A 26384-nucleotide genomic window follows, 5' to 3' on the forward strand; every position below is an offset into this window, starting at 1 on the left:
TTTAGATGGAGGGAATAACACATTCAATGGCCCTAAAGCGGGAATATACTTGGTGTATTCTTTTTTTATTAATTAATTAATTAATTTATTTATTTATTTATGGCTGCGTTGGGTCTTCGTTGCTGCGTGTGGGCTTTCTCTAGTTGCGGCGAGAGGGGGCTACTCTTGGTTGTGGTGCACGGGCTTCTCTTGTTGTGGAGCACGGGCTCTAGGCATGCAGGCTTAGTTGCTCCATGGCATGTGGGATCTTCCCGGACCAGGGCTCGAACCCGTGGCCCCTGCATTGGCAGGTGGATTCCTATCCACTGCACCACCAGGGAAGCCCCACTTGTTGTATTCTTGAAAGAGCCAAGAAGCCAGATTAACTCCAGTGGTGAGAGCAAGGACAGAGTAGTAGGAGCTGAGGTTGGGGTGGCAGAAGCAGGTCATGAAGTTGTAGAGTCTTAGAGGCCATTGTGATGATTTGGGCTTTTATCCTGAATGAGATGGGAAGCCGTTGGAGCCACTGGATCACTCTGACTGCCGTGTTGAGGAGTGTTATGAAGCAAATATTGGGTTGGCCAAAAAGTTTGTTCGGGTTTTTGTAACGTTACAGAAAAACCCGAACGAACTTTTTGGCCAACCCAATATTTCCATTACCTTTGCACTCTTCGCCATAGTCTTTGTAAACATTCAAGCTGGTTCTTTTCAGAAATTAGCTCATATGTAAGCGTGAGCTTCCAGAGTTGAGGCAAAAAGCTTAGTAACAAAGGAGGTTAGTAGCAGGAGATAAGTTTAGGGAAGTGATGAGAGATTTTACTTAGAGGTGTGGTATGATCAGTCTTTGTTTTGCTCTCTCGAGAATAGACTCAAGGAGGGAAGGTGAGAGCAGGGAGATCATTGCGGAGGCCGTTGCAATAACCTAGACTTAGGGTGCAGTTGGTATGAAATACCCTTGGGAAGACTATGGATTTTTTTCACAATTCAGGTGGAGGGTATGAGAGAAAGAAAGGAGTCTTGTTCTCCACCTGGAAGTATGGAGATACTGTTAACTATGATGGAGAAGATTATGGGAGGGGTAGGTTTTACAGAGACTATCAGGAACTTAGTTTTGAACATGTTAAATTTGAGATGCTTATAAGACATTCAAGAGGAAATGTTTAGGTACACTGTTGGATATGAGTATGAAGTTCATGGTAGAATTCCATACTGGAGTTATAAATTTGAAAGTCATTAGCTTATAATAGTAGTTAGATCTCCAGATCAGTCAACAAAATATAACTCTCCTATCTGAAGTGTAGTACCATACTAATACTAATATTAAGAAATGTAATCACTATGCATAGCAATATTTCTGTGAGAAAGTCTTCTAAGCAGAATTAGGAAACAAGGAAGATACCTCCCACCAGGTATTACACTGGAGACTCCTCTATCTTCAAACCTATAAGATGATCCAGGAAGGAAAAGACCGTTGTGAGTAAGGGGTAAGAGATCAGGATTGTGGAGGTTTTGCTACTCAGATAAGAGAGTTTGAAGGCAAAAATATGTATGATTTATGTAACCTTTAATTGCAGAGTTTGCCATTCTCTTGCTAACACTGTATATATTACTGAAAGGCCAATTTGGAGAGGGATAAAAATCAATTTGGGTCAGTAAGATATAAGTGAGCTGATAGATTTTTCTAGGAAATTTTGCCTATTACTGAAAAGGGTTTCAGATATTATATTGTGCAGACATGATTCTTAGATTTTCCCCAGCCATCTTGCCACCAGAGGAATTACAAATACGTTGGCCCAAAAGCCATATGTGGTTGAGCCTCTGGTTGGTTCAACTACTCTACTGCCAGATTTCTTAAGTGAGGTCAGTTTTTCTCAGTGATGGAAATTTGATATTCTCTTACTTGCAGCCAGAATTTTCCTCATTCACAAGTGGGATCGTTATATGCAGATCTGGGAACAAATTCAATTACCTCTTGGTAAGAAAACATCTGTATTGGGGGGAACAAATGTCCTGGTGCTTACAAGCAACCCATTGGTTGCTAGCATTAAGCTGCCATTGGCATCAGTGAATGTGTTTTTGTAGAAGGGAGGGAATGGAGAGCTTTGCTTTCTCTAGAGATTCAGATATGGGGAAATTGATTAATAGAGTTTCTACTCTGTAGCCCTTGTGTTCATGAGTACGGTATCTTCAGTTAGATTGTAGTTCCTTAGGATCCAGATATGTAATGCTTCTGTATTTCCCATAATACCTAGCCTAGAGATTAACATTAAAAAGGGGGCATAGGGAATTATTTGTAAGCTAGACACTTATTTAGCGGACATCATTTATTGGAGTTTTACCTATGAATTGCAATTTTGCTTGAATTGAAATTTTTGAGGATTTCATTGATGATATGCATTATTTCAAATATAGGAAATTTTCCTTGAGTGGCTCATATTTATGTCAGGATTTAACTGATTTTAGGAATTAAAGATTAGATATAATGAGATTAGATAATGATTTCCTATGATAATATTTCTGTAATTGTCCATTTATTTCTTATGAAATGACATGACAATACAGTAAACAATCTTGGTAATTTTATATGTCTTTTATCATTTTTAGTTTTATTGAGGTATAATTTATATATTCAACAATTCTAGGTGTACACTTTGATGCATTTGGTAATTGTATGCAGTTGTTTAGCCACTGTAATAAAAAATATTTCTGTCACCATAAAAAGTTTCCTCATACCCTTTTGCAAGATATTTCCTCCTCCATTCTCAAGGAATTACTGCTCTGCTTGTAGTTTTGACTTTTCTAGAACGTCGTATAAATGGAATCAAATAGTATGTAGATGTTTGTGTTTGACTATCCTTTAGCACATAGTTTTTAGAGTCATCAATATTTTTATGTGCATTGACTCTTTGTTCCTCATTTTTGGGTGTAGTATGCTACAGTATGGATATACCACAATTTGTTTTTCAATTCATTGGTTGATGGATATTTGAGTTGTTACCAGTTTTTTTGGCCGCTATGAATTTATTCACATACAAGACTTTGTGGACATGTTTGCATTTCTCTTGGGTAAATAGCCCAGAGTGGGATTTGTAGGTTGTATAGTATAAGTGTATGCTTTAACTCTATGGTAAACTGCTGATGTTTTCCAAAGTGACTGTGCCATTTTACATTTGTGTGTATCTCATTATGATTTTAGTTTGCAGTTCCCAAAAGAGTAGTGATATTGGGCATCTTTTATAGTGGTCATTTGTATATCTTCTTCTGTGACGTGTGTGTTCAAATATTCTGCCCATTTTTTAATTGGTGGCTTGTCTTATTATTGAATTGTTAGAGTTCTTTATATATTCTGGATACAAACCCTTAGTCAGATATATGTTTTGCAAATATTTCTTACCCTTTTTAACTATGTATTTTGAGTAGCAAAGGTTTTAATTTTAATGAAGTCCATTTTTCAATTATTTCTTTGTAGTTTATGCTTTTTATGTCCTACATAAGAAATCTTTTTCCCTCCCAGTGTCACAAAGATACGCAGGAATTAAAGATATGCCTGCTTGGCATATGACATGCAAAAATCTTTTTTTTCCCATACAGACATCCAGTTATACCCACACCATTTGTCGAAAAGACTATCTTTTCCTTTGAATTACTTTAGTTGTTTTGTCAAAAACCAGTTGACTGTATAACTGTGGATCTATTTCTGGACTCTGTTTATTCCATGGATTCATATATCTATTTTTATACCAGCACTACACTGTTTTGATTACTGTAGTTTTATATTGATTCCTGAATCAGTGTAAATCCTCAAATTTTTTCTTTTCAAAATCGTTTTGGTTATTCTAGGTACTTTGCCTTCTCATATAAATTGTAATATCTGCTTATGAATTTCTTTTAAAAACCCTGCTGGGATTTTGATTAGGATTGCATTGAATCTATATGTCAGTGTGGGAGAATTGCCATCTTAATATTGAGTCTAACTATTTCATGAACATGGTATATCTTTATTTAGCTCTTTTAAATTTTTCCTATGCAATGTTTTATAGTTTTCAGTGTATAGGTCTTGCATAACCTTTGTAAATTTATTCCTAGATTTCTATTTTTATGCTGTTTTAATTCAATTGGTTTTAAATTTTATTTTCTAATTGTTCTTTACTACTGTAATGCATATGTTCTGATGGTTCATTATTCATTTCTAATGAGCTTGTATCTTGACACATTGCTAACTTGACTTACTAGTTCTTTTAACTTTTGTATGCATTCCTTAGAATTTTCTAGAGATACAATCATGTCATCTATGAAGAAAGACAATTTTACTTTCAATATGTATGTCTTTTACATCTTTTCCTTGACTTATTATTATACTGCTTAGAACTTCTCTTAAAATGTTGAATAAAAATGATGAGAGTTGTTGGTTTTTAATAGTAATCAAAAATTAAAATTTAAAAAAGCATAACAGGTTGTATAAATTATACATTCCTTTACTTGCTTTTTAAAAATATATCACGAATGCTTTCTGTTACCATCTGACTAAAATCCTTTTAATTCATTCTGGTTTTCTTTAGATAATTGACCTGGGTTCTGGAAAAGGCTACCTAAGCTCCTTTTTGTCCTTGAAGTATGGCTTAAAAGTTTATGGAATTGATTCCTCAAATACCAATACTCATGGAGCTGAGGAGAGAAACAGGAAACTGAAGAAACATTGGAAAGTCTATCGTAGGCGGTCAAAATTAGATGTCAATGGACTGGCATTACAAATGACAAAAGAAAGGAAAGTGCAAGATGAAATTAAATTTAAAGCCAATATTGAGGGAGTATGTAACAGCAGTACTGCAAATCAAGAAAAGATGTCGACCTCGGACTTTCTGCAAGATTTTTCAGGCTCTGTAATTTCTAACATCAGAAAACAAATGGAAAACCTACATGTTTATTCACATCGAGAAGAAAATTTGTGTTTTGAAAATGCCTTTTCTCTTAGGGACCTTTTGGCTATTAATGCCATAGAACCTGCTTCTTCATCCCATATACCCAAGAGAAAAATGTCTGAAGCAAATAAAGAGAGAAGAAAAATGACGTCAAAGTCAAATGAATCCAATATATATTCACCTTTAACATCTTTTATCACTGCTGATTCAGAACTACATGATATTATTAAAGATCTGGAGGTAATTTTATTTTTTTAATTCCTTAATTTCATTTATATATAAAGGCTATAAGACGTAGAATTAAGTTTTAATGGTAGCTTACTTAACCTGCGTATCTTATTTGATTACATTAATATAAAGGACCAAGAAAATAAAATTATATTCAGGCTTTCATGATTTCCACAGCTGTCAAAATCTGACAATTATGATTTTCCAGAAGGGAGTACCCTCCACTCATTTGTAAGCCTAAATTAAACAGAAGTACTAATACAAAAGCTAATCAGCTAAGTTCTCGTTATGCAATTTATGAGTTGTTAAAATTCCAATCCAAGAAAGCTCTTACATTTTATTTAAATTTGAAGTAAAGATGTATCTAGGGCAATATTATGTTTAATGTTAGCCTTGGTAACCAAATTTGCAATTTTCTTGAGCAAGAAAAGTATTCTTAAAAAATTTGAACTTTTTTTAAAGTACAAGTATGTCAAGTTATGCAGAGATAATATATCTTAAAGGCAACATTGTATGTGAAAACAATATTGTAGAGGAGTTTTTAGAAATCATTTGGCCTAACTCATTGTTTTAAAACAATAGGGTAGCCTTTGAAGTTATAATATTCTACTCTTGTTAAATTTTTTGAAAATTCTTCCCTAAAGAATAAATAAACAAAAGATACCAGAATTCTTTATAAATTTAAATCCTTGTTTGGTAGTTAACCAGTGTTTTGTTACTTTTGTCATTTTAGAATGGGGAATTTTTCTTTTTCCCAGATATTTCAGGAATTCACTAATTATGGGAAACCAGTTAATCCTCATTAATTGTTTTTCCTATATATGAAATCAGTAATTAAGTTATAGCTTAACCTTCTGTTAGGGTTAAACAGCCCCAATTACTTTAACCTGATTTTAAAATGTATACATTTTTAGTGCTTATTATCATATATTTATGTTTTTAAAAGTCTTCTGGAAAATATATGATCAAAACTGTATGCAGACTTTTATAAGAATTTGACTTATAAAAGATATGCTGGAAGATTATTTCTTGGGTCCTTAGTTAAGTAGCAATTTAATAACCAGAATTAACCAATGCCTCCCATCTCCTCCCCTCCCCACCCTACAACACACGCATACAATACTTAAATATTTTACTGTTAGGATAATATGCTGATTGCGTATTTTTGTTTGCCACCTGCTGGTATTTTTAACTAACCTTGTGTAATGAATACACTGAAAAAATGAGATTAAATATTTTGGTGTTACCTTTAGGGAGAATTGGCCTAGAAGAGAGAGATTTATGTCTCTGTTATCTATCCTTAATTAGCAATAAGCCCTTTCCCTCTGAATTCCTTTTTTATTTATAACATTATAATGTCTAAATAAAACCTACCCAAACTATGTAATCATTGAGAAAAGCAAAATAGTTGCACAACACTTCAGAAATTGTGCTTTGAAGAGAATGTTGGTTGAAGCAACAGAATGTTCTATCAGGTTGAAGCAACTTACAGGTACAGTTATTTTCTTTAGAAAGATAACACTTCAGCCCTGTCTATGTCTACATTATATGGGCTAAAATCACATTTTTCGTAAAATAACTTAAGTGAAAAAATTGTATTTGTTCTGAAGATAGTTATAAAAATATACTTGATTACAACTTAATGTCTATTATTTTGAATTTATAACATGATTATGATGATGTAAGAATAGAAGACATTTACTGAATTTTATTGGATGCCAGAGATTGTACTAAGTCATTTACCAGTATTAACTTATTAAAGTCTTGCAATAACCCATTGAGGTGAGATACTATTATTAGCCTCATTTTACAGAAGAGGAAACTAAGGAACTGAAGAGTTAAAACAAACAAACGGTATATTGATCAAGATTCTGTGAGTGCATGCCTATGCACCCATTCTGTATGTGTATACATCTAAATTATGCTTTGGGTAATTAGGAGAACATTTCATAGAATTTTTACATAAAATTCATGTTATAAAATTTAGAACAAAAACTTTATATTGAATTTAATCTTGTCATATTTGATGCAGTGAACAAACTAAGTAAACTTTTGGTGTTGGAATAAAAATGCCGACTTAGCAACACTTAATTTTTTTTGTGTGACAATGTTTTATAAGTTTTGATGGGTATGGGTGAAGAAGTGAATTTTAAAAATTGACTAGTAAGGTATTAATGTGTCTCAAATCATAAGTTTGTCCTAGTAATGCAGGCTACGTTGTACTGATCCAGCGTTAATTTGAGTAGTCGTTAAGCAAATATTAGTTGTAAAAGAAACCAGAGAAAATTCAAATGAGTAAGTAACCAAAAACACTAGAAAATCAACTGAAAGTTATGTCAGTTTTGGTAAAAGATCAGTCATTTTGCCTTTAAAGGCAATAGTTATTTGTTATGAAAATAAAAGACATACAATACTTTCTAGGTATAATTTCATCATTTTAAAATGTTCTACATCTTCTAATAAACATTTAAATGTTTTTTAACCCTCCTTTTAATTTGCAAAATTTATTTTTTCTTCTCTTTTTTTTTTATTCCCATTTTTTTAAGGATTGTTTGATGGTAGGTCTGCATACTTGTGGTGATCTTGCTCCAAATACTCTGCGAATATTTACTTCCAAGTCTGAAATCAAGGGAGTTTGCAGTGTGGGTTGCTGCTACCACCTCTTATCTGAAGAGTTTGAAAACCCACATAAAGGTACAAGTTATTCATATCCCATAATTTTATTTATTTGATCATAATGGCTGCTTTGTATCTCTCCTTTTTTTGTTGTTGACATTATTGTCACTTTGAATTAACATTTGAGATAATATCTGATATTCTTGCAATATTAGAAATGTTACATCAAATGAAATTTGATGAACTATCACTTGCATTGTATTTTATTATAGAGTTTTTAGTCATAGTATGGTCTTAATGAATGCCGAAAACTGCAAATATGTGAAATTTTTGTGTGGTGTATTTTTAGAGAACTTCTGTTTAAAAATATTTGTTAGATATACATTTACTAAGGTAGTAAAGCTAAGTTATTTTGTCATAAATATAGAATGGGCAAGGTTTGTTTTCATTTCCAAAGCCTTCCCAATTTTGTAATGAATATTGATATTTGTCCCCTCAAAAAGTTTCTTACTGTAGTTTGAAGGGTCAAAATACTAGGATTTTAAAAAGCTGGAAAACTGTGCAATTGTATGAAAATAATAGTATTCAAACTGTGCTCCCTGGGCTGAGAAGGTGCCTGAGGAGCAAAGTACAGAGTACGTTGACAGGAGTGAAAGCACCCACAACCCTTCATCCAGAGCAGCTCCTGAAATTCCTCTCTTTGATCCATTTTATATGTTATATCTCTTATTAGACACATGGTTTCAAAACCACTGGTTCAGGTTAGATGGCTATCTATTAATATTAGCAGTTCTCTTTTCTGTTAGTTTAGTGAAGTGTTTATCAACATCCAGTGTCCCTTGCTAAGAATTTTTAGGTCAGGAAGTTGTGTGACTATAGATGGTATTGCTTGCTCTTTTTTTCAATTTTAAAACCCAGATAACCGTAAAAATTTGATTATTTGTCATGTAGTCATTTCCAACAGGTAAAAATGATGATTGTATGATTCTACTGAAAATTGCCTGGGTGAAACAGGTCATCCTTAAAACTGGCAAAGGTTTTTGGGGAAAAGAGTTAATTGAATTTGAATTTTTAATGTCAGGGTTCTAAAAAGTATCTTTTAGGAAAAGTACACAGAAGTAAAATTGTCAATATATAGAGATACACAGAGTGAGAGAAAGAAAGCAAATTGGCAAAAAGTTAACAATAGTTTAATTTAAATGAAGAATATATGTTTGTCATGCCATTATTTCCAACTTTTCTCTGAGTAAAAAAATTTTCAAGATAAAAATTGGGGGGAAGGGCTTCCTTGGTGGCGCAGTGGTTGAGAATCCGCCTGCCGATGCAGGGGACACGGGTTCGTGCCGCGGAGCGGCTGGGCCCGTGAGCCATGGCCGCTGAGCCTGAGTGTCCGGAGCCTGTGCTCTGCAACGGGAGAGGCCACAACAGCAAGAGGCCTGCGTACCGCAAAAAAAAAAAAAAAAAAATTGGGCGGAAAAGTGAACCTAAAATATTATTTATTCTAAAGTGTATACCCAAATATTTACATTACTTTATAGCCCTTTTTGTGCATCTTTCCTAAAAGAAATGAAAAAAAAAACCTTTAATACAATCACAGTTTTACAGCTTTTAAAATATTAAATGCAAAGTGTTTTCCTGGATCAGCAAGCATAAAATTTTGGGTAGGGAAGTTTTTGTTCTTAGTTCAAGAGCTTCCTGTTCTATAGGTACAATGAAATGGGTTTTTTAAATAATTGGCTTAGTTCAGGGTAGGTGTAGCCACTTGGTGTGTCTTTTAATTCAGAGATACTGTCTTACAGTGTAAGATCTTTAATTTCAGTTGCCTGCTTCCTTCTTTCACTTTATCATCATGCCCCCCCCTCCAAGATGCCTTCCCCTTCCAAAGGGCCTTTCTCTCCCCTTTAGGTGATACATCTTAAGACTGCCATCTGTGGTCGGGCTGGACCCTTGCAGCCATTGCTCAGTATCGTCAGGTCTTGGACCTAATCTCTGTACTTTACACCATGAGTGGGATCCTCTCTTTTGGCAGCACGCTCTGTTCTCTGTCACACACATTTTTCTACATCTGACTCTCCTTCTGGAGTGATCCCCAGAGCTGTTTCTGCTGGCTTGAGATGTTTATTTCTTCCCTTACATTTAAATCAAAATACGTAGTGTACATGTGGCTTATGAGTAATTTTATCTATTCTCTGTCTGGTTTTTGTTGAGTATGTAAAGAAATTCAGATTTAAGTGGCTATCGTTATTTTATGACAACCAGGAAATGTCATTGATACATTTTTCATCTGATGTCTGGTTCTTCAGTTCTGTTCCTTAAGGGGGTTGGCAGAAGCTACTTGCCGGGGTAGGAAAAAAATTAAGAGAGTGACCAGTTGCTCCTGTGCCTGTCCATTTTCTGTTAGTCTTCAGGTACCTTTTGTTTTTTTTTTTCCCCTATCAAATACTTGTTTAATATTTTAATTATACTTATTTATATTGTGTTTTAATAAAGTGTAAACAAACATAAGGGAAGATATATATTTTTAGAGGTAAATAAAAAGATTAGAGAGAGACCTTTGGGTTATGAGACCACTTTAGTTACCTTTTCTAACACACTATTGCATTAAATTGTTTAGAAGTATTTATTGACCAGATATTCAGACTGAAATGAGCAATATCTTTGAATAAGGCATGTTCAATAGAGAGGCCTTTGCACAATCTGAAGGAAGAAGAAAGATTAGTGCATCCACATCTTCAGCCTCTGCCACTTCAGTTCTGCCATGGAAAGATTTGATAGATTTATGAGTAGAGTGTAGACACTAGTTTTTATTCACTTTTTTATCTTCAGAAGTAAGCACATTGCCTCAAACATGGTTCATGTTGATCAATGTTTGTGCAATGTGTGTTGAATAGATAATTGAGTGGCAATTGCCTTGTTCACTGCATCGATAGGATGACTTTGGGCCCAGGACTCAGGCAAGAAAAAGTGTTGGAAAGGTTTGTTAATGACAGTGACTGGCAGCTACAAACTCTCATTTTCCCTTCTTATAGGCAGAGAGTTAATTCATGGAAAGGCCTTCCTGTCAAAAACATCTTAACCATTGAGAATCATTGAAATTATCAGATAAACAATACTAAGCTTAAGTGGTTAAAGCTAATAGTAATACCTTAATGTTATTTGATTTCCTCATATATACCTGAAAAGAACAGAGGTTTGGGAGCCTTGCTTGTCAGAAAAGCAAAGAATAAGCAGGAAGAAACAGGACTGAGTGATATGATGAATTAGGTGAAGATGTATGCAATGTGAGTACCTTCAAATACTTTGGAAGGAAGGAATTGGAAAGCCAAGAGATAGGAGAAAAATAAGTGATAGGAATAACAAAAGCAACCTTGGTTCATGTTGCAGTTTTGCCTAGCTTTGGACTGCCACATTTTCTCATCTCAAAAACCAGGTGGCAAAAGTCACTCACTTCTCTCTTTCCCACACCCCTACTTCCATTTTTCTTGCCTTATCTTGGCTATAGTAAAAGGAGAGAAGATATGAACCATCTCCTGCAATTTTTATAACAGTGTTTCTCAACTCTGACTGCCCAGTTGGATCGTATATGACAGTTTCAGTGTCTAGATGCCTGGGACCCACTTCTGACCTTCTAATGTATAATCTCTAAGGATGGTATTTGAATATAAGTATTTTTAAGAAGCACTATAGGTATTTCTGATGAACAGCATCATTGAAAACAAGTGTTTTTTATGGTTCCTAAGAAGACAGAATTTTAGAAGATGTTCTGTGGAAGTATATTCAAGGTTATTTGTAGTTATTTTAACCTCTCCCATGCAGAGACTTAGGTGGACTCTGCTCATGAGCTCGTTTGCATATCCAAACCAAAGGCTGAACCCAGAAGGGTCCAGAAAGGTATATCAGAGTCTAGAGTGCAAAGTAATTAACCGCCCCCCCAAAAGTCCTTGAAGCATAGAGCTCAGAGTGAAAACCCGGGGAAACCAAACATAGAGGGCATAAATGCACAATAAAGTTAAGGTTTAGAAACTAGACAAAATCAAGGGGAAAAATGTAGAACAACAAAAGAATGTCCAAGATAATTATTATGAGCACCACTAGAATTTTGATAGCTTAACTTTACTGATGAGCAGTGATGTCTGTGTGTGTGTGAAGGCAGACAACAGCAAACAGTTTGTTCTTGTCTATTTAGCAGTGACTGTTTGCAAAGATGGAATATGGATGTGGTCTTATATTGTATATACAGCATATGCTATATAGTCCTAGTATTCCTTGCTAAAATAGAAATCCACCACTGTACAGTTTGATCATTATATTAAAATAACTAACTTACAGGGCAAGGTGTTCGCATGGACAAGGTTAGAGTATTTCCTGTCATATGTCTAGGACTAGGTTCCATGGAGTTATATTTCTGAATAATCAAGTATGTCATGTGTCTCTCCCTTCATATCTTACACACCTGCCTCTAACCCTCAGTTTGTTTGCACAGCTGTTTTTAAGTTTGGATTGGGGCAGTGTTGCCCTTTGGGATGTAAATTTGAGATATTAATAGTCCAACATAGTACAGTAGAAAAGTCTGGTATGTACACTGCAACTTTTTATGATGATGTGTACTATGTAAACAATATGTGTTTTACATGAATATGTTTACCCAGTATGCTGTGGTAGACCATAGAGGTGGTCTGTCATGAATGTTAATTTTCAAAAATACCTCAAAACTCTCAGAGCAATTATGAATACCAAAGTTCTACCATATGTTTTAAAAACTGCTTTAAATATTTATACATTATAAGCCAGTAGTTCCTAGGAGAACACGAAATACCAGAAACAGTATTATTTATTGCAGTGCTTTATAGAATATATATGTTTTCCCAAGCTTGACTTGTTTCAGTGTTTTGTCTTAATATTGATTATCATTATCATAATTAATTTGAAATATTGATATTATTTCTTCCCCCTGAAGTTGGAGAGAGAATTTCTTTTGGTTGTTTTTCCCATAAAGGTAGAAACATTTTGAGGAAACAGTACTGGTTACCAATCCAGATCCACATCTCTCTTCTTCCTTGCTAACTGAACTATGATTTTGTTCAAGCATCAGTTGTTAGGAAGATTGAGCCCTGCTATAGCCTCAGAAATACATGACTCTCAATCTAAATTAGTTATGGTAATTCCATTTATTTAGGAAAGGATATGAGACACATGAGACACAGTTCTTATCAATGAGGAGCATATCTACTAGAGAGTTTCCTAGGAAATTTTTTTTTTTTCTGTTAAAAGTGAACACAAGACAGAAGCAGCGCTTTTTTTCTGCCTCTGGACTTTATCATCTGTATGTGTTTTTTCAGCCTAACGTATCAACCTGCTGTGTATTCTGTCAGAAATTGATGTTAGTGCTGTAACTGAGTCATTCAGGCCCAGTCTGAAGAATGAATGGTAATTTTCTTTTCCTGTATGTTTATATGATCATATCTGAGGCCTAGGAGTGTAGCACGAGTAGAGGAAGAGTTGGGCTCCTAGAAAGTCAGATCAGGTGGTTTCATAGAGTTTATTGAGTGGCCTTAATAGGAGCTCCTTCTAGAAGCAGCCCTTGTCTGGGCAGAGACTTGTGCTTGGTCTCTCCCTACCTCTTCCCAGCCCAATGTCAGGGAGTCTGCTAATATCATTAGTGCCTCCAAATACTGCAGCTCTGCAGAGTCAAATATAAGTGGTGTAACCCTTGAAAGCCTGTGGCCTACCTTCATGTTTACCCTGGCCTTAATGTTTTACCGGGGAATTAAGGTGATCCTCCCTAGAGCCCTCCATCTCCTTTTGGTTTTTTAACCGAAGGAGGGCTGTAGATCATCTTGTAGCGGCATCTTTCAATCTGGTCCTGCCATTTCTGTATCAAATAGAAATTTGTTAAGGGGATATGATACCTTTCTTACTGTAAATTGTTTCTCAATATGTCACCAGTAGGAATTTTAAGGGAGGAGGCTAGATTCTTACATAGTCATCTTCAGTGTCTTTTAGAATTAACAGTTGGTTTCACTGCTTTAAATTTAGAGGTACTTCACCTGGAAAGGTATCTGGATGTTGAAGGAAAATACTTTGAGCATATTATTTGAAAATGTAACATACTGTTTAAAAATAAGTGTATCTTATATTTTGAGATCTTTTGGATATTCAGTATATGCTGTTAAAAACTCCTAAGATAGTATTAGCTAGTTAATATCAACATTACACCATGTATTGTAGCTACAGAAAGGTATGACTAATTTCTTAGTCAAGTAAATAGCAGTGAATTAATCTCATCATTGCAGCAGTACACACAATTGCTGTCTTTTCAGTAAAGATTTAACAGTATTTTCTATCTCATGTAATATGTATTTTATTAAACAAATCTGTTTGCATTCATCTTTTAATGCTAGAAGTTTGGAGGATGTAGAGGAATAAAGTGTGGTTTCTTTTTTCAAAAGAACATGTGCTTTACTTCCATTTCCAGCCGTGTATGATTTTTCCGAGGAACTCTCCTGCTATAGTTCAGCTAAACCCTGCCTAAATTAGAACATGTATTTTTTTTAAGCATTGCTGACTCTACAAAAATAAGGGAAATCTCCATGGATCAAGAAAAATCAAAACCAAAAAATTAAAAGGAGAGAAGGGGAAGAGAGAGGAAGAGGAGTTGAAACTAGAGCAAGGAACTGTGAGCCATAAGATAGCAGATGGTATTGTCTTGAGGCAAATGCTGGTCCCATTGGGATCTAGAGACTAACATTGGGCCCTCCTACGTGGTGGGGGAGCTGGACCTGAAAAGCTCATACTAAGCCATGACCTTGAATGAGACAAGGCAGTCTTCCGTCAGTCCCATGCCGAAGCAAATTCAAATCTTTGTGGGGGAATAGTTCCCAAATTCTGGACCTTGGAATTTCTACTGATTAAAATCTACCAAATGTAAGCTCAAAACTTAAAAAAAAAAAATAGCTAAACCACCAAATCTGGCTGGCTAGGTATCCTGCCTGCCCCTCACCCCATTCAACTAAAAATACTGAATGTAATTAAATTTCATTTCTTAAAAGCATTGAAGTACTGGAAAGATACATAGTATTTATCAGGTCAATATACAGGAGAAGGTAGGAGTCTACAAAGATGATGGAAATGCTGAAGCTACTAAGGGTATTTGTATACCATGGCGAACTTGAGCTTTGGTTTCAAAGCCCTGCAAGGAGTGGGTTACAGATGATAAAACTTGCACTTAGGTAGACACAGAGAGGAGTCCCATAGGACAAGCTCTCGAAAGTTGAGACCACAAGGATAAGGACTAAAGTTAGAGCAGCTGTAGTAGAAATAGAGTAGATTGAAACATTTAAGATTATGTAGAGGAGTAGAGATAAAGGAGAAGGATTGTCAAGGACTATTATCAGATTTCTGTTCCAAGGCACTGGGTAGGTGATGGTACAGCTTACATGATGGGAAAAACTAAGGAAGGACCAAGTTTCAGGGCAAAGTTTTGAACATGCTTAATAATTTGAGATTGCTTTATATATGACTGATCATATTTTGGGAAAGTTTTATAAATACAGACATCTAAATACATGAAAATGGAACTGTTGTAGCATAATCACATAGGATTTATTTTTCTCTTATTTTCCAGAAAATCTGTAAGGTAGTAGCTGACATTGGTTCATATGGTTCAAGGGTGTGAGGGCCAAGGTCTCTGCAGTTTTATTGGCCTTTCACTATGGTTTCATAATGGCTGCTGCTGCTCCAGCCATTGTAGTTCAAATGGAAAGAAATATGAAGATGGAAGAACTTTTCCCATGTGAGACAGCATCCTTTAAAGAACTTCCCTGGAAATTCTACCCAGCAACTTCCTGTCCTCCATAGGCCATCTCTAGAAGGCTGGGAAATGTAACCTCCTAGATGGGCACACTGCAGCTCCAAATGAAATCAAGATTCTGTGCGTAACGAAGAAGGAGAAACTGGATATTGGTAGGCATTTAGCATTGTCTGCCTCTGTGTGTGTGTGTGTGTGTGTGTGTGTGTGTGTATACACATGTATAATATTAATGCATGAATAGGTCCCTGGAAGGGGGAGAGTGATAAGGAGTGTGGGTAATATAACAGTATGTACATGTAACAGAATGTAATCATCCATTGTCCTCTTCTTTCTTTTAATAATATAGCTCCTCTTAGTTTTAGTAGAGCAAACATCACCTGGACCACAGCTAGAGTCCCTGTCTTCCATGTGAGAAAATTCAAGCCAGTAGAATGTGAGTCAGATAATGTGTGCAATTTATTTAAAAGGGAACTGCTTGCCGCCCCCCCCTTTTTTTTTTTCACTCTTCCTACTGGCTAAGGAATAACAATCACCTTGATACTAAAGTTGGTAGCTAACTCTTAAAGGATGGCAGAGCAGCTTGACCCATAGGAGTCTCTGGATAACATGCTCTATACTTCCTGCCTCTCTCTGTACTATGACAAGAGAAGATTTCTATCTTATTTAAAGATCTATGTTCTGAGCTCTTTTGTGGTACCCTATCTAGTACAGGTAGATCTAAGGTCTTGTTCTGAATGCTTCTTCTTTGGTGAAACTTTTACCTTGAGACTGTAACTGTTAGGCACTATGAATATACAACAAGCCAACAATAATTGCAACAATAAAGAATAACAAATTTTATATATATGAATATATATGATTTATAAGTGATTTCTTAGAGGTGAGAAAAAAAGAGACTATGATAAGTGTTAAAAGAGCTATTCCAGCCAGAAGGTAAAAATTATTTCCTGTTAGGAAATCAGGAAGAGCTTTGTGAACATAGTAACTTTTGAATTGAGCTTTGTGGGGTAGGATTTAGGTAGACAAACATGTGGAGAGGAGCATTCCAAGTATTAGGAACAAGGTGGGTTGAGGCATGGTAGGGCACTCATTGGAGATGGATGAATATTCTAGGTGATAACCTGATTCATATAAAGTACAGAAGTGTGATATGAGGTGGAAAGGAAAAGCAGGAGTCAGTTCAAAAGGACCTCATATGGCAAGTCCATTTTGGAAATGAGAATTTTGAGCAGAACAATAACATGACCAAAAGCAGAAGTTGTTAAGGCCTGTGATTTTTCAGCCATGAGGTTCACTGCGACCCTAGCAGTGGAACAGTGGGGAAACCTGAAATCGTGGGACCAAGGCTAGGAGAACTAATGCAAGAGAAGCATTCACCCCAAAGGAGGTAGCTAGCTGCTGACGCTGGTATTCAAAAGGCAAACTCCAGTCAGATGTGAGCTGACATCTATTATCAAAGGGTCTTATTGGAAAATTGGAGCACACTCAGCAGGAGTTTCTGACCAGATGTAAAACTGCACATGATGGTTAATAAATACTATGGCAAGGGCTGTCTCTGGCTCTCCCAGTATATTGACTGACATTTGGACAGTGAAAATGAAAGAGTTCTACTTAAAAACCAAAAAAAATGATGAGCATTTACTGTGAGTGAAGCACTATTTCAAATATAATACTTTTATTAATTACTTTATTCCTCATAATACTCCTGTAAAGTAATACAGTCATTTCTTGGTATCCATAGGGGATTGGTTCCAGGGCCCTTGTGGATACCAAAATTCATGGATGCTCAAGTTCCTTGCATAAAGTGGCATGGTATTTGTATATAACCTACTCATATCCTCCTGTGTACTTTAAATCATCTCTAGATTACTTATACCTAACACAATGCATATGCTATGTATATAGTCGCCTGGTGCACAGCAAATTCAAGTTTTGTCTTTTAGAACTTTCTGGAATTTATTTTCCAAATAGTTTCAATCCACAGTTGGTTGAATTCTGTAGATGCGGAACCCATGGATATGGAAGGCTGACTGTACTATTATCATCGTGTTCATTTTCAGATGAGAAAACTAAATCACAGAGAGGTTAAGTAACCTGTCTAAGATCACACAGTTAATAAGTGAAGGAGTTAGAATTTTAGCCCAGTCATTCTGGCTTAGATTCACACTCTTATAACTCAAAGCTGGGGTAGAGGGATAGGATTTGGCCTCTGGGGAGACTGTTAAATTTTAAACCATCAGGGCTATAACCCAGTGTGTTAGCATTCTGAATGGTACCAGTTTTATCAGAGGACTAGAATCTAAATGAGAACCTGAGACAAAATTGTAGGCAGACTGTGTGGGCATAAATAGGGGTGAGTAGGGGAAGATGCTCCTCAGGGAGTACACAAATGCTAGTTCTTCCAGGGCACAGGATAGAGGCCAAGCGTAGAACTGAAGACTAGTTCTAGCCCTCACGTGGGTTTAAGAACAGTGCTCCTTAAATATGGAAAAGCTTGGTTAGTTTGAGTTTAGCAGCTGGGTAGGGACATTGATTTGGCAGAGACTGAGACAGTTTGGGGGTCGGTAAATGTGTCCTTGCTAATAATACTGGGTTAAGACAGTTCCCTAATCCCTGCCTCCCTCTCTTCAGTTTTGTACTCTATAACTTGTTCACAGTCGAATAAAGTGACCTGATGCTGTTTCCTTCTCTGGAATATGGTTAGGATGAGGTGTCTCTGAGTGTCCCAGCTCATGTAAAAGTGCTCACCTTTTGTCTGAAGGAGCGGCACTATCCTTAAAGGCCTTTATTTGGTGTTAAGGTTCAGTAAATATAGGTACTCGTAAGATAAACGTGGCATCTCCCACTTTTTCTATAAGCTGTCTTTTTATGCAGATATCAGCTATTTTGTTTATTAGGATTAAGATTTTATTAAATTGACATGACTTTAATAATTCTATCCTATTTTAATTTCTCCTTTCTTTTTTGCTTTTATTGCCTGTACTACATAATTAGCTTCTTATTTTATTTCTAATCATTTTCTGTCTGTGTGGGCTACATGGGCACTGAGAGAAAGGAGGTTGAGAAAGCTTCAGGATGAATTATTCCTATAATGTAGAGGTATGTGACTTCTGAAGAGCCACATCTTGGAAAGCAAGAGAGTGGTTAACCATACCTGTACCAGTTTAAATACTTTTGCCTACAAATAATAGTAAGTTTACTTAACAGTGGCATAAGCAATAAAGTCATTATCTCACATAAGCAGCAGTCAGGAGGTAGCAGTTCTAGGGTTGGTTCACTGGCTTCCTGACATCAGGGCACTGGGCTCTCATCTAGACTTCCCTCTCTGGGCTACAAGGTGACTGCTGCAGTTGTAAGCATCATGTCTTCATGAGAAGTAGGTATGAATTAGAGCCTTTCTTCTCAAGCATCTCTCTCCTTTTGTCAAGGAGGAAAAAAATCCGTCCAGAAATTTCTTAGCAGAATTGCCTCATGTCTCATTGTCTAGACATAATTCACAGGGTACCTTCTGGCTGCAAAGGAGTCTGACAAAGTGAATATTTGACTTTTTCAGTTTCCGTTGTGGGGCAAGCAGAGTAGACAGGCGTTGAAAATAACTGTTGAATAGCTTCTAAAAGGATCTGCAGAAACATCCTTTTTCTTCTCCCCCCTGGCCCACCCTACCAGCAGCTCCTTCCTTCCTTCTTCCCTGTCTCCCCTCTCTGTGTCCTGATTTGGGGGGTTGAGAGGAATAACTCTCTAAAGGAGAGGTGCAGTGATTTCTCCATATATTGTTTTGCTTTGGTACCACCACATTATTCAACCATAGGTGGTTTAGTATTTATCTCTCACGATGGACTCTGAGCTCCTCTAAGACAAAAAGCTTATCTTTAAAATTTTTCTTTTAATGCCTAACACTCACCATAATATGTGGTATTATTGTAAGTGCTCAATTAAAGAAATGGCATGAAATGAAATTATAAATTAAGGAAAGACTGATTCAACACTGTTTAAAACTAAAGAAGGAACAAAAGTATTTGATAAGACATCTTGAGGAAAAAGAATTATGTTGAAATAAGTAGTTTTAGAATTAAAGGTATTAGGCTGGCTTTGCCCTTCATAGCAAAGTTAAGAAACAGGTTAGGGAAGTTTTACATTCCAGAGATCACTAGAGCAAAATGATGAAAACACTACCCTGGTGAGATAGAGGTCTTACTGAACTTTAAATCTCTATAACCTCAGGTTATAAATTATAACTCTGCTCTTTGTTATTCCTTGAGAAGAAACAAAAAGATTACAGATATTCATCTATTAACTACAAAATTTTTTTCTCCCAAGCATGTTATCTTTAACCACAGAGCATATGATGACCACAAAGTTGTAAACCGTGTTCTTGGAAGAAAATTGTATTTGTTCTCTTGATTATAGTAGTGATGCTGCATTTGTTTTACTCAGACCCACATTAAATATATTTTATATCACTACCTAGTATGTATACAGATAGATAAATAGATAAATAATACTGGTACTGAACTTTTATTAAAAAGTACTTTTTATTCTTTTTAGTTAATATTTGTTCTTTGAAAGGTACTGGGTCTCACAACACACAATGTGTGCTGGTATTCTTTATTCTATTTCTTTCTGTTGTGTAAAATGTTGATCACAATCCACTAAATTAATTTCATGTTCCAGGAGTGGGTCATAGCCAGTGGTGTGATGCTAAGTGTTTAAATGGTTTGCTCCGTCCCTGAATAAAAGCCCTAATATGTAACGTTTCCTGATTTCCATGGTATAAATACACCCAGTTTGGCCAGTTTCAAGCTATCAACCTGTTGTCACTGAATGCTGAACTGGGAAGAGATGACACAATCTCTCCCTCTCTGGAGCCAACTTCACTGCACCACTGGCTTTAACCCACAGTTTGAAATAAACATAAATTTATGTTTGTTATATGTAAGTGAATTTGTTCACTTAAGCTGCAAATCAGCTTATCTTTAAAGCATCCCAAAGAGTGTCTGGTGTATAGCAGATGCTGAGTATATATTTGTTAAAAGAATGAGTTGCTTTATTTTGACAAATATAAAGGAATATTTATGTCTTCCTTAGTTTGTTTCTTTTTCAGTTGTCCAACTTTTCAAATAAGGACTTCAGTTTCTCAACTGAATCTCACAGAGATTTTTCAGATTTGTTAATAACTTCCTGCTATATCACATGTTCATTACTTAAAATTTTTTAAAGAATTTTAGCCTAAAATTTGAGAAAATGAAAACAAATTATTATTAAAAACAAATTATAAGTGATTGTATTTCAAAATAATTCTTTGTAGAACGATTTTTTTTTAATTTTATTGAAGTATAGTTGATTTACAGTGTTGTGTTAATTTCTGCTATACAGCAAAGTGATTCAGTTATACATGTATATATTCTTTTTCATATTCTTTTCCATTATGGCTTATCACAGGATATTGAATATAGTTCCCTGTGCTGCACAGTAAGACCTTGTTGTTTATCCATCATATATATAATAGTTTGCATCTGCTAATTCTCAAACTCCCGATCCTTCCCTCCCCCACCCCCCAAAAAGAAAGTTTTAAACACAAGTAATTTATAAATGATTGGTAATATTTCAGATTAATTCTTTTCAATGAACTTTCTTTTAGTCTTTATATAAATCATTACTGTTTGATCCAGAATCTGGATATTGGGGCATGGAAATTTTTTAGCAAGTCTGACTAATTTAAAATCAGCCTGAAATTAAAATGAAGATTCTCTGAAATTATGAAGACATAAGAACTGATTTAGTAACAACAACTTTGGGCATTGAGAATATCAATGAACATTTTATTCAGCATAGAAATTGCTGAGATGTAGGAGACACTCAGGAAACTGTGTACCCACCAACTGCCCACTTTGCTAGACATCAGGGATACCTAGATAAGACAGTATAAAGAAATTGACAACCCAATGGGAAGACAAATAACAAAAGACAGTTATAATACAGTGTGATAGGTGCTGTATTAGAGTTGGATGCACAGAGAGAGTAATATGTATATGCCCAAGGAAGTCCAAAAATACCCTATAGGTAGGAGCTGCTTTAACTGACTAGAGTTTTACTTCTGTCTCTGCAGTGCTATGGCCTTGGATAAATCAGTTTGCCTTTGTGGATCATTTGTAAATTAGTAAAAAGAGAGGTGTTAAATTAGATGATCTTGGAGGTCTCTCTTATGACTCTAATAATATTCTATGACTTGAATGTAGCTTTCCAAAACGTGTCTTTTACTTAAACTGAACTTCACCTATATTTATCACGACATTTAGATTTAGTTCTAGTTTCTTTTCTTCTTAATTATATAGGGTTTGCATAAACAAATACTGTGCTTTCCTGCTTTGATTCTGCATTTGGAGTAGGATAATGGGGAGTTTTTGAAAATCATACTTTTAAATCTATGACATTGTAAGAATGGCCATAAATTTTCCCAAAGTTTTATGTTGAGGTATAATTATCTAACAGTAATTCCTAGTTAAACTCATATTTAAGTTTTTATTTTCTTAACTATCAATATTAACAGTTTATTAACCTGTTCAGAAACTCAGTAATTATCAGGAGCTATCTCGGCTTGAAGAAGGTATTGCTCTTGTAATCTTAGAGCAGATAAATAGACTCCACTGTCAACCTTGTAGATTCAGCTGTTTATAAGCTTTAGTTACAACATCACATTACTTCTCATTGTTCAACTGGGCTTATGTCTCAGGAAAATTCTTGCCAGTTAACATGGGGTGAATGCAGAGATTTCTAGATATACTTGGCAGCCTGTGCACAATCACCTCACACAGACAGCTGTATCTGATCTTCAGTCAGTTGTGCATTTTCTAGAGTATTGGCACTGATTTTACTTTTGCCATAGGACATCTTCTTGCTGCCTACAAGTAGTTAGACATGGAGTTTTAATACATTTTCCCCTTTCTTTAATTTGCGCTTCGTTATTTTTTTGTGACTAATAGAAAGTGGTTTTAGAAGCTCATGCAGATTGTATTTATTCAGCAAAAAACGAGTTCTCCCTGTGCTCGTGAATGTAATTAAATCTAAAACAAAATTAATATATCCACTTAAAAGAAGTAATAAAGAGAAATAGTATATGCTTCAAATATAAGGTAATATGAAATCAAAGCTGATAGAAATTCTTATCAGAAAGTTTACAATCAAACTAATACAAAACAGGCTTTAAAAAAAACTACTTTACATTCTACTAGTTTTATATACAAATTTGGATTTGTATACTATGTAGCAAAGGATGTTGAAAAATATTTTGCTGTAAATATTGTATTCTCACATTTCTTTTTTCACATGATAAATTGTAAGCAAGTTGTCTAAATTTCTTTCATCAGTCTGGCACAATGAGCAAAATTTTCATAGGAATGAAGTTACAATGTGATTCATAATATTAGTGTAAAGATTGTCTCATTGACTTAATGTTTCAGATAGTCCATATGTGTCTCAATGTAAACTCTTTTGTCAAGACTGGAGTCTTGAATATAAGGAGTGTATCAAGAGCAGCAGAGGAAACTTGTCATGCACAGTGAGAAGCTGCTGTCACAGTGTTTGCCAGACCAGTGTTTTCTGTCAGTACCTGAACTTTGCCATTCTTATAGTCATGCATAAAAATACCAAGGCAGTACTATCTAGACTGATTCATTAAGAAACAATATTTGAATGTAGATATGACTCTATTAAAGCAATATATACATTTTAAACTAGGTGTTTTTCTTTTGTGTATATACTGTAATTTACATATCCCTTTGAGATTACATTTCTAGCTGTGCTTTTAACCAAAGGATAAGTGAAATACTAATACGCTGATTATGTAATGGAGCTACAAGTGGAGATGAGAAGCAGAAAAAAGGATGATGTAAAAAGGGCTAAACCTGGTGTTGTCTAGAGAGAAACAAATGAGAAATAATAAATTATTCTTTTACCACTGACTAACCAGCTATCCTCTTTAGAGTATTCTGTGAAAAAAAAGACCATGCATAGAATATATATCTCAGTGACTTAAATTGAAGATACTTTTCGGTGAAGGCAGAAGGAGAGGACGCAGTAGGGCCTTATTTCATATTATGGAATTGATTAATTAATTAATGTGAACATATGATTGCTCTGCTGTGATTTTCTTTAAATGTCTTGAATTCTAGGATCTTTCTCTGTACCTCTTTTACAACTTGAATCTTTATCGAGAGCAACACATAACTTTTATATTTTTAAGTTACCAAATTTTTATACCCATATTTATTCTAAGCATTTTAAGAGAGTGGATCAATTTTTAGAATTTATCTACTTTTAAAATATCTAGTTATTCCTCTTCTGGTTGTACTAGTTTGAATTTATTCTTTAACTGAAGGGTGTTGATGAAAATTAGTCAATCTAAGAAAGAAATGGAAAATTTTATTCAAGCCAAATTGAAGATTATAACCCAGGAACAGCATCTCAGAAAGCTCTGCGAACTGCTCTACCCATTAAAAGTCAAGGCAGTTAGTTTTTTGAGATGTACATTAAATAGCATATTAGGACTTGAGGACACGGGGAAGGGGAAGGGGAAGCTGGGATGAAGTGAGAGAGTGGCATGGACATATCTACACTACCAAATGTAAAATAGATAGCTCGTGGGAAGCAGCCACATAGTACAGGGAGATCAGCTCGGTGCTTTGTGACCACCTAGAGGGGTGGGATATGGAGGTTGGGAGGGGGACGCAAGAGGGAGGAGATATGGGGATATATGTATAAGTATAGCTGATTCACTTTGTTATAAAGCAGAAACTAACACCATTGTAAAGCAATTGTACTCCAATAAAGATGTTAAATAAATAAATAAATGGCATATTATTGACAGTTTACACAATCTAGATCTAAGCGTCATCTTGGCCCCTTACAGGATCAAGAAGGTAAGTTATCTTTTAAGGAGTTGTCTTGTTGATGCTAGGAGAATGTTGCTTTTTATGGTTGAGCAGGTATTCCCGCCAATGGGGGAGGTTTGGTCGATGCACGATGCAGATACACAATGCACAGTGCAGGAAGAGAGGAGGCCAAAGGACAGAGAAGACTTTTTTATGTTTAAATTTTTCTTGTCTTGCCATAAAATACAAATTTTATTTCACAAGAGTATAGGTCTGATTTACATAGTTGAATTATATTTATCCTTTTAGTTTTAATATATTCAAGAAACTGTTAAGATAGGAATGCTTCAGAAATCTGGGCAGTTCAGTATAATTTCAATATGCCTGTTATCCTTAGATAATATATATATATATTTTTTTTGTGGTATGCGGGCCTCCCTCTGCTGTGGCCTCTCCCGTTGCGGAGCACAGGCTCCGGACGCGCAGGCCCAGCGGCCACGGCCCACGGGCCCAACCGCTCCGCGGCACGTGGGATCCTCCCAGACCGGGGCGCGAACCCGGCTCCCCTGCATCAGCAGGCGGACGCGCAACCACTGCGCCACCAGGGAAGCCCCCTTAGATAATATTTTTAATACCATATACAGTTAACCTTATTTAAAGGCTAAAATGAATATAAAGAAATTTTCATAGAATTGTGCTATAGCCTTTGATGCTTATTTTAAGCTATAACATTCTAAGGTGGGAAATAAGTTTCCAAACTTTTACAACTAAAATTCAAATGTTATCTTTACTTGAGAGTGTGTCAGTCTACCTGGCAAGTCTTCAGATACCCTTGAAGAGTATTTGTAAGGAAGCCTAGGGAGTCTTAGTCGATCCTTGAAAAGGATAGCAAGGAACAGAGACTGAACTTCAAAACAAAAGGGTTGGTAAATGATATATATTTGGACTTAAAAAAAAATTTTTATTGTGAGAAACTATAAGGTGCCTATCAACCTAAATTTTATTTTTATTGTTATAAAGCATTATAAAAATGACACAGATGCATGTCACACACACAAAAATAAATTTTAATAAAGTACTTTGTACTGTAAATAAACAAAATATTAAGCATTTATTTATTTACCTTTTAACATAAGTAATACATAGATATATTATCGTTAATTAAAAAATTCTGACAGTATACAAACATGTACAATAAAAAGTTAGGGCTTCCCTGGTGGTGCAGTGGTTGGGAGTCCGCCTGCCGATGCGGGGCACGCGGGTTCGTGCCCCGGTCCGGGGGGATCCCACATGCTGCGGAGCGGCTGGGCCCGTGAGCCATGGCCGCTGGGCTTGCGCGTCCGGAGCCTGTGCTCCGCAATGGGAGAGGCCGCAGCAGTGAGAGGCCCACGTACCGAAAAAAAAAAAAAGTTAAAGCCCTTTTTTGGCATCAATACCCACAGTGACACTGCCTTCTCATACTTCTTTCTATGCATGTACATATACAAATACATATATGTACAAATATTTAGGATTTAAGATAAATGTAATGATTCACTAATTCATTTACCTATTCTTCTAACAAATATTTATTGCATGTCTACAATGTGCCAGGTACTTTTCTAGGAGCTAGAGAAATGGAAGGAAAAATGTTCCTGCTATCATGTCCTGTCATTCGATCCTAGTGGGTAGAGACATCAGAGTAATAAGCAAATAGGTAGATAGATAGATAGATAGATAGATTTATATCTATCTATATCTATATCTATATATATCCTAATGTATCCTAATGTACCCCCTGCCCTGCCTTCCCCCTGTGGTAACCATACATTTGTTTTCTATGCTGTGAGTCTGTTTCTGCTTTGTAAATAAGTTCATTTGTATCATTTTTTTTTAGATTCCACATATAAGTGATATCATATTATACTTGTCTTTCTCTGACTTACTTCACTTAGTATGATAATCTCTAGGTCCATCCATTTTGCT

General features: G+C 35.6%; 1 protein-coding gene across 7 annotated transcripts in view; it reads left to right on the forward strand.

The window, feature by feature from the left end:
• The window catches only part of METTL25 (methyltransferase like 25), a 129560-nt gene that overhangs the window by 22781 nt on the left and 80395 nt on the right, over positions 1-26384 (forward strand). For all 7 annotated transcript variants that reach the window (XR_003680093.2, XR_003680097.2, XR_008617555.1 and 4 more), the window contains exons 4-5: positions 4539-5138; positions 7673-7820. Coding sequence is in view for 3 of the 7 variants with exons in the window: in XM_028490421.2 (XP_028346222.1) it covers positions 4539-5138; positions 7673-7820 (748 nt within the window). In the remaining 4 variants the exon portion in view is untranslated. The remainder of the gene's footprint in view (positions 1-4538; positions 5139-7672; positions 7821-26384) is intronic.

This window comes from Physeter macrocephalus, chromosome 6 (genome assembly GCF_002837175.3).
Source record: "Physeter macrocephalus isolate SW-GA chromosome 6, ASM283717v5, whole genome shotgun sequence".
Lineage (NCBI taxonomy): Eukaryota > Metazoa > Chordata > Mammalia > Artiodactyla > Physeteridae > Physeter > Physeter macrocephalus.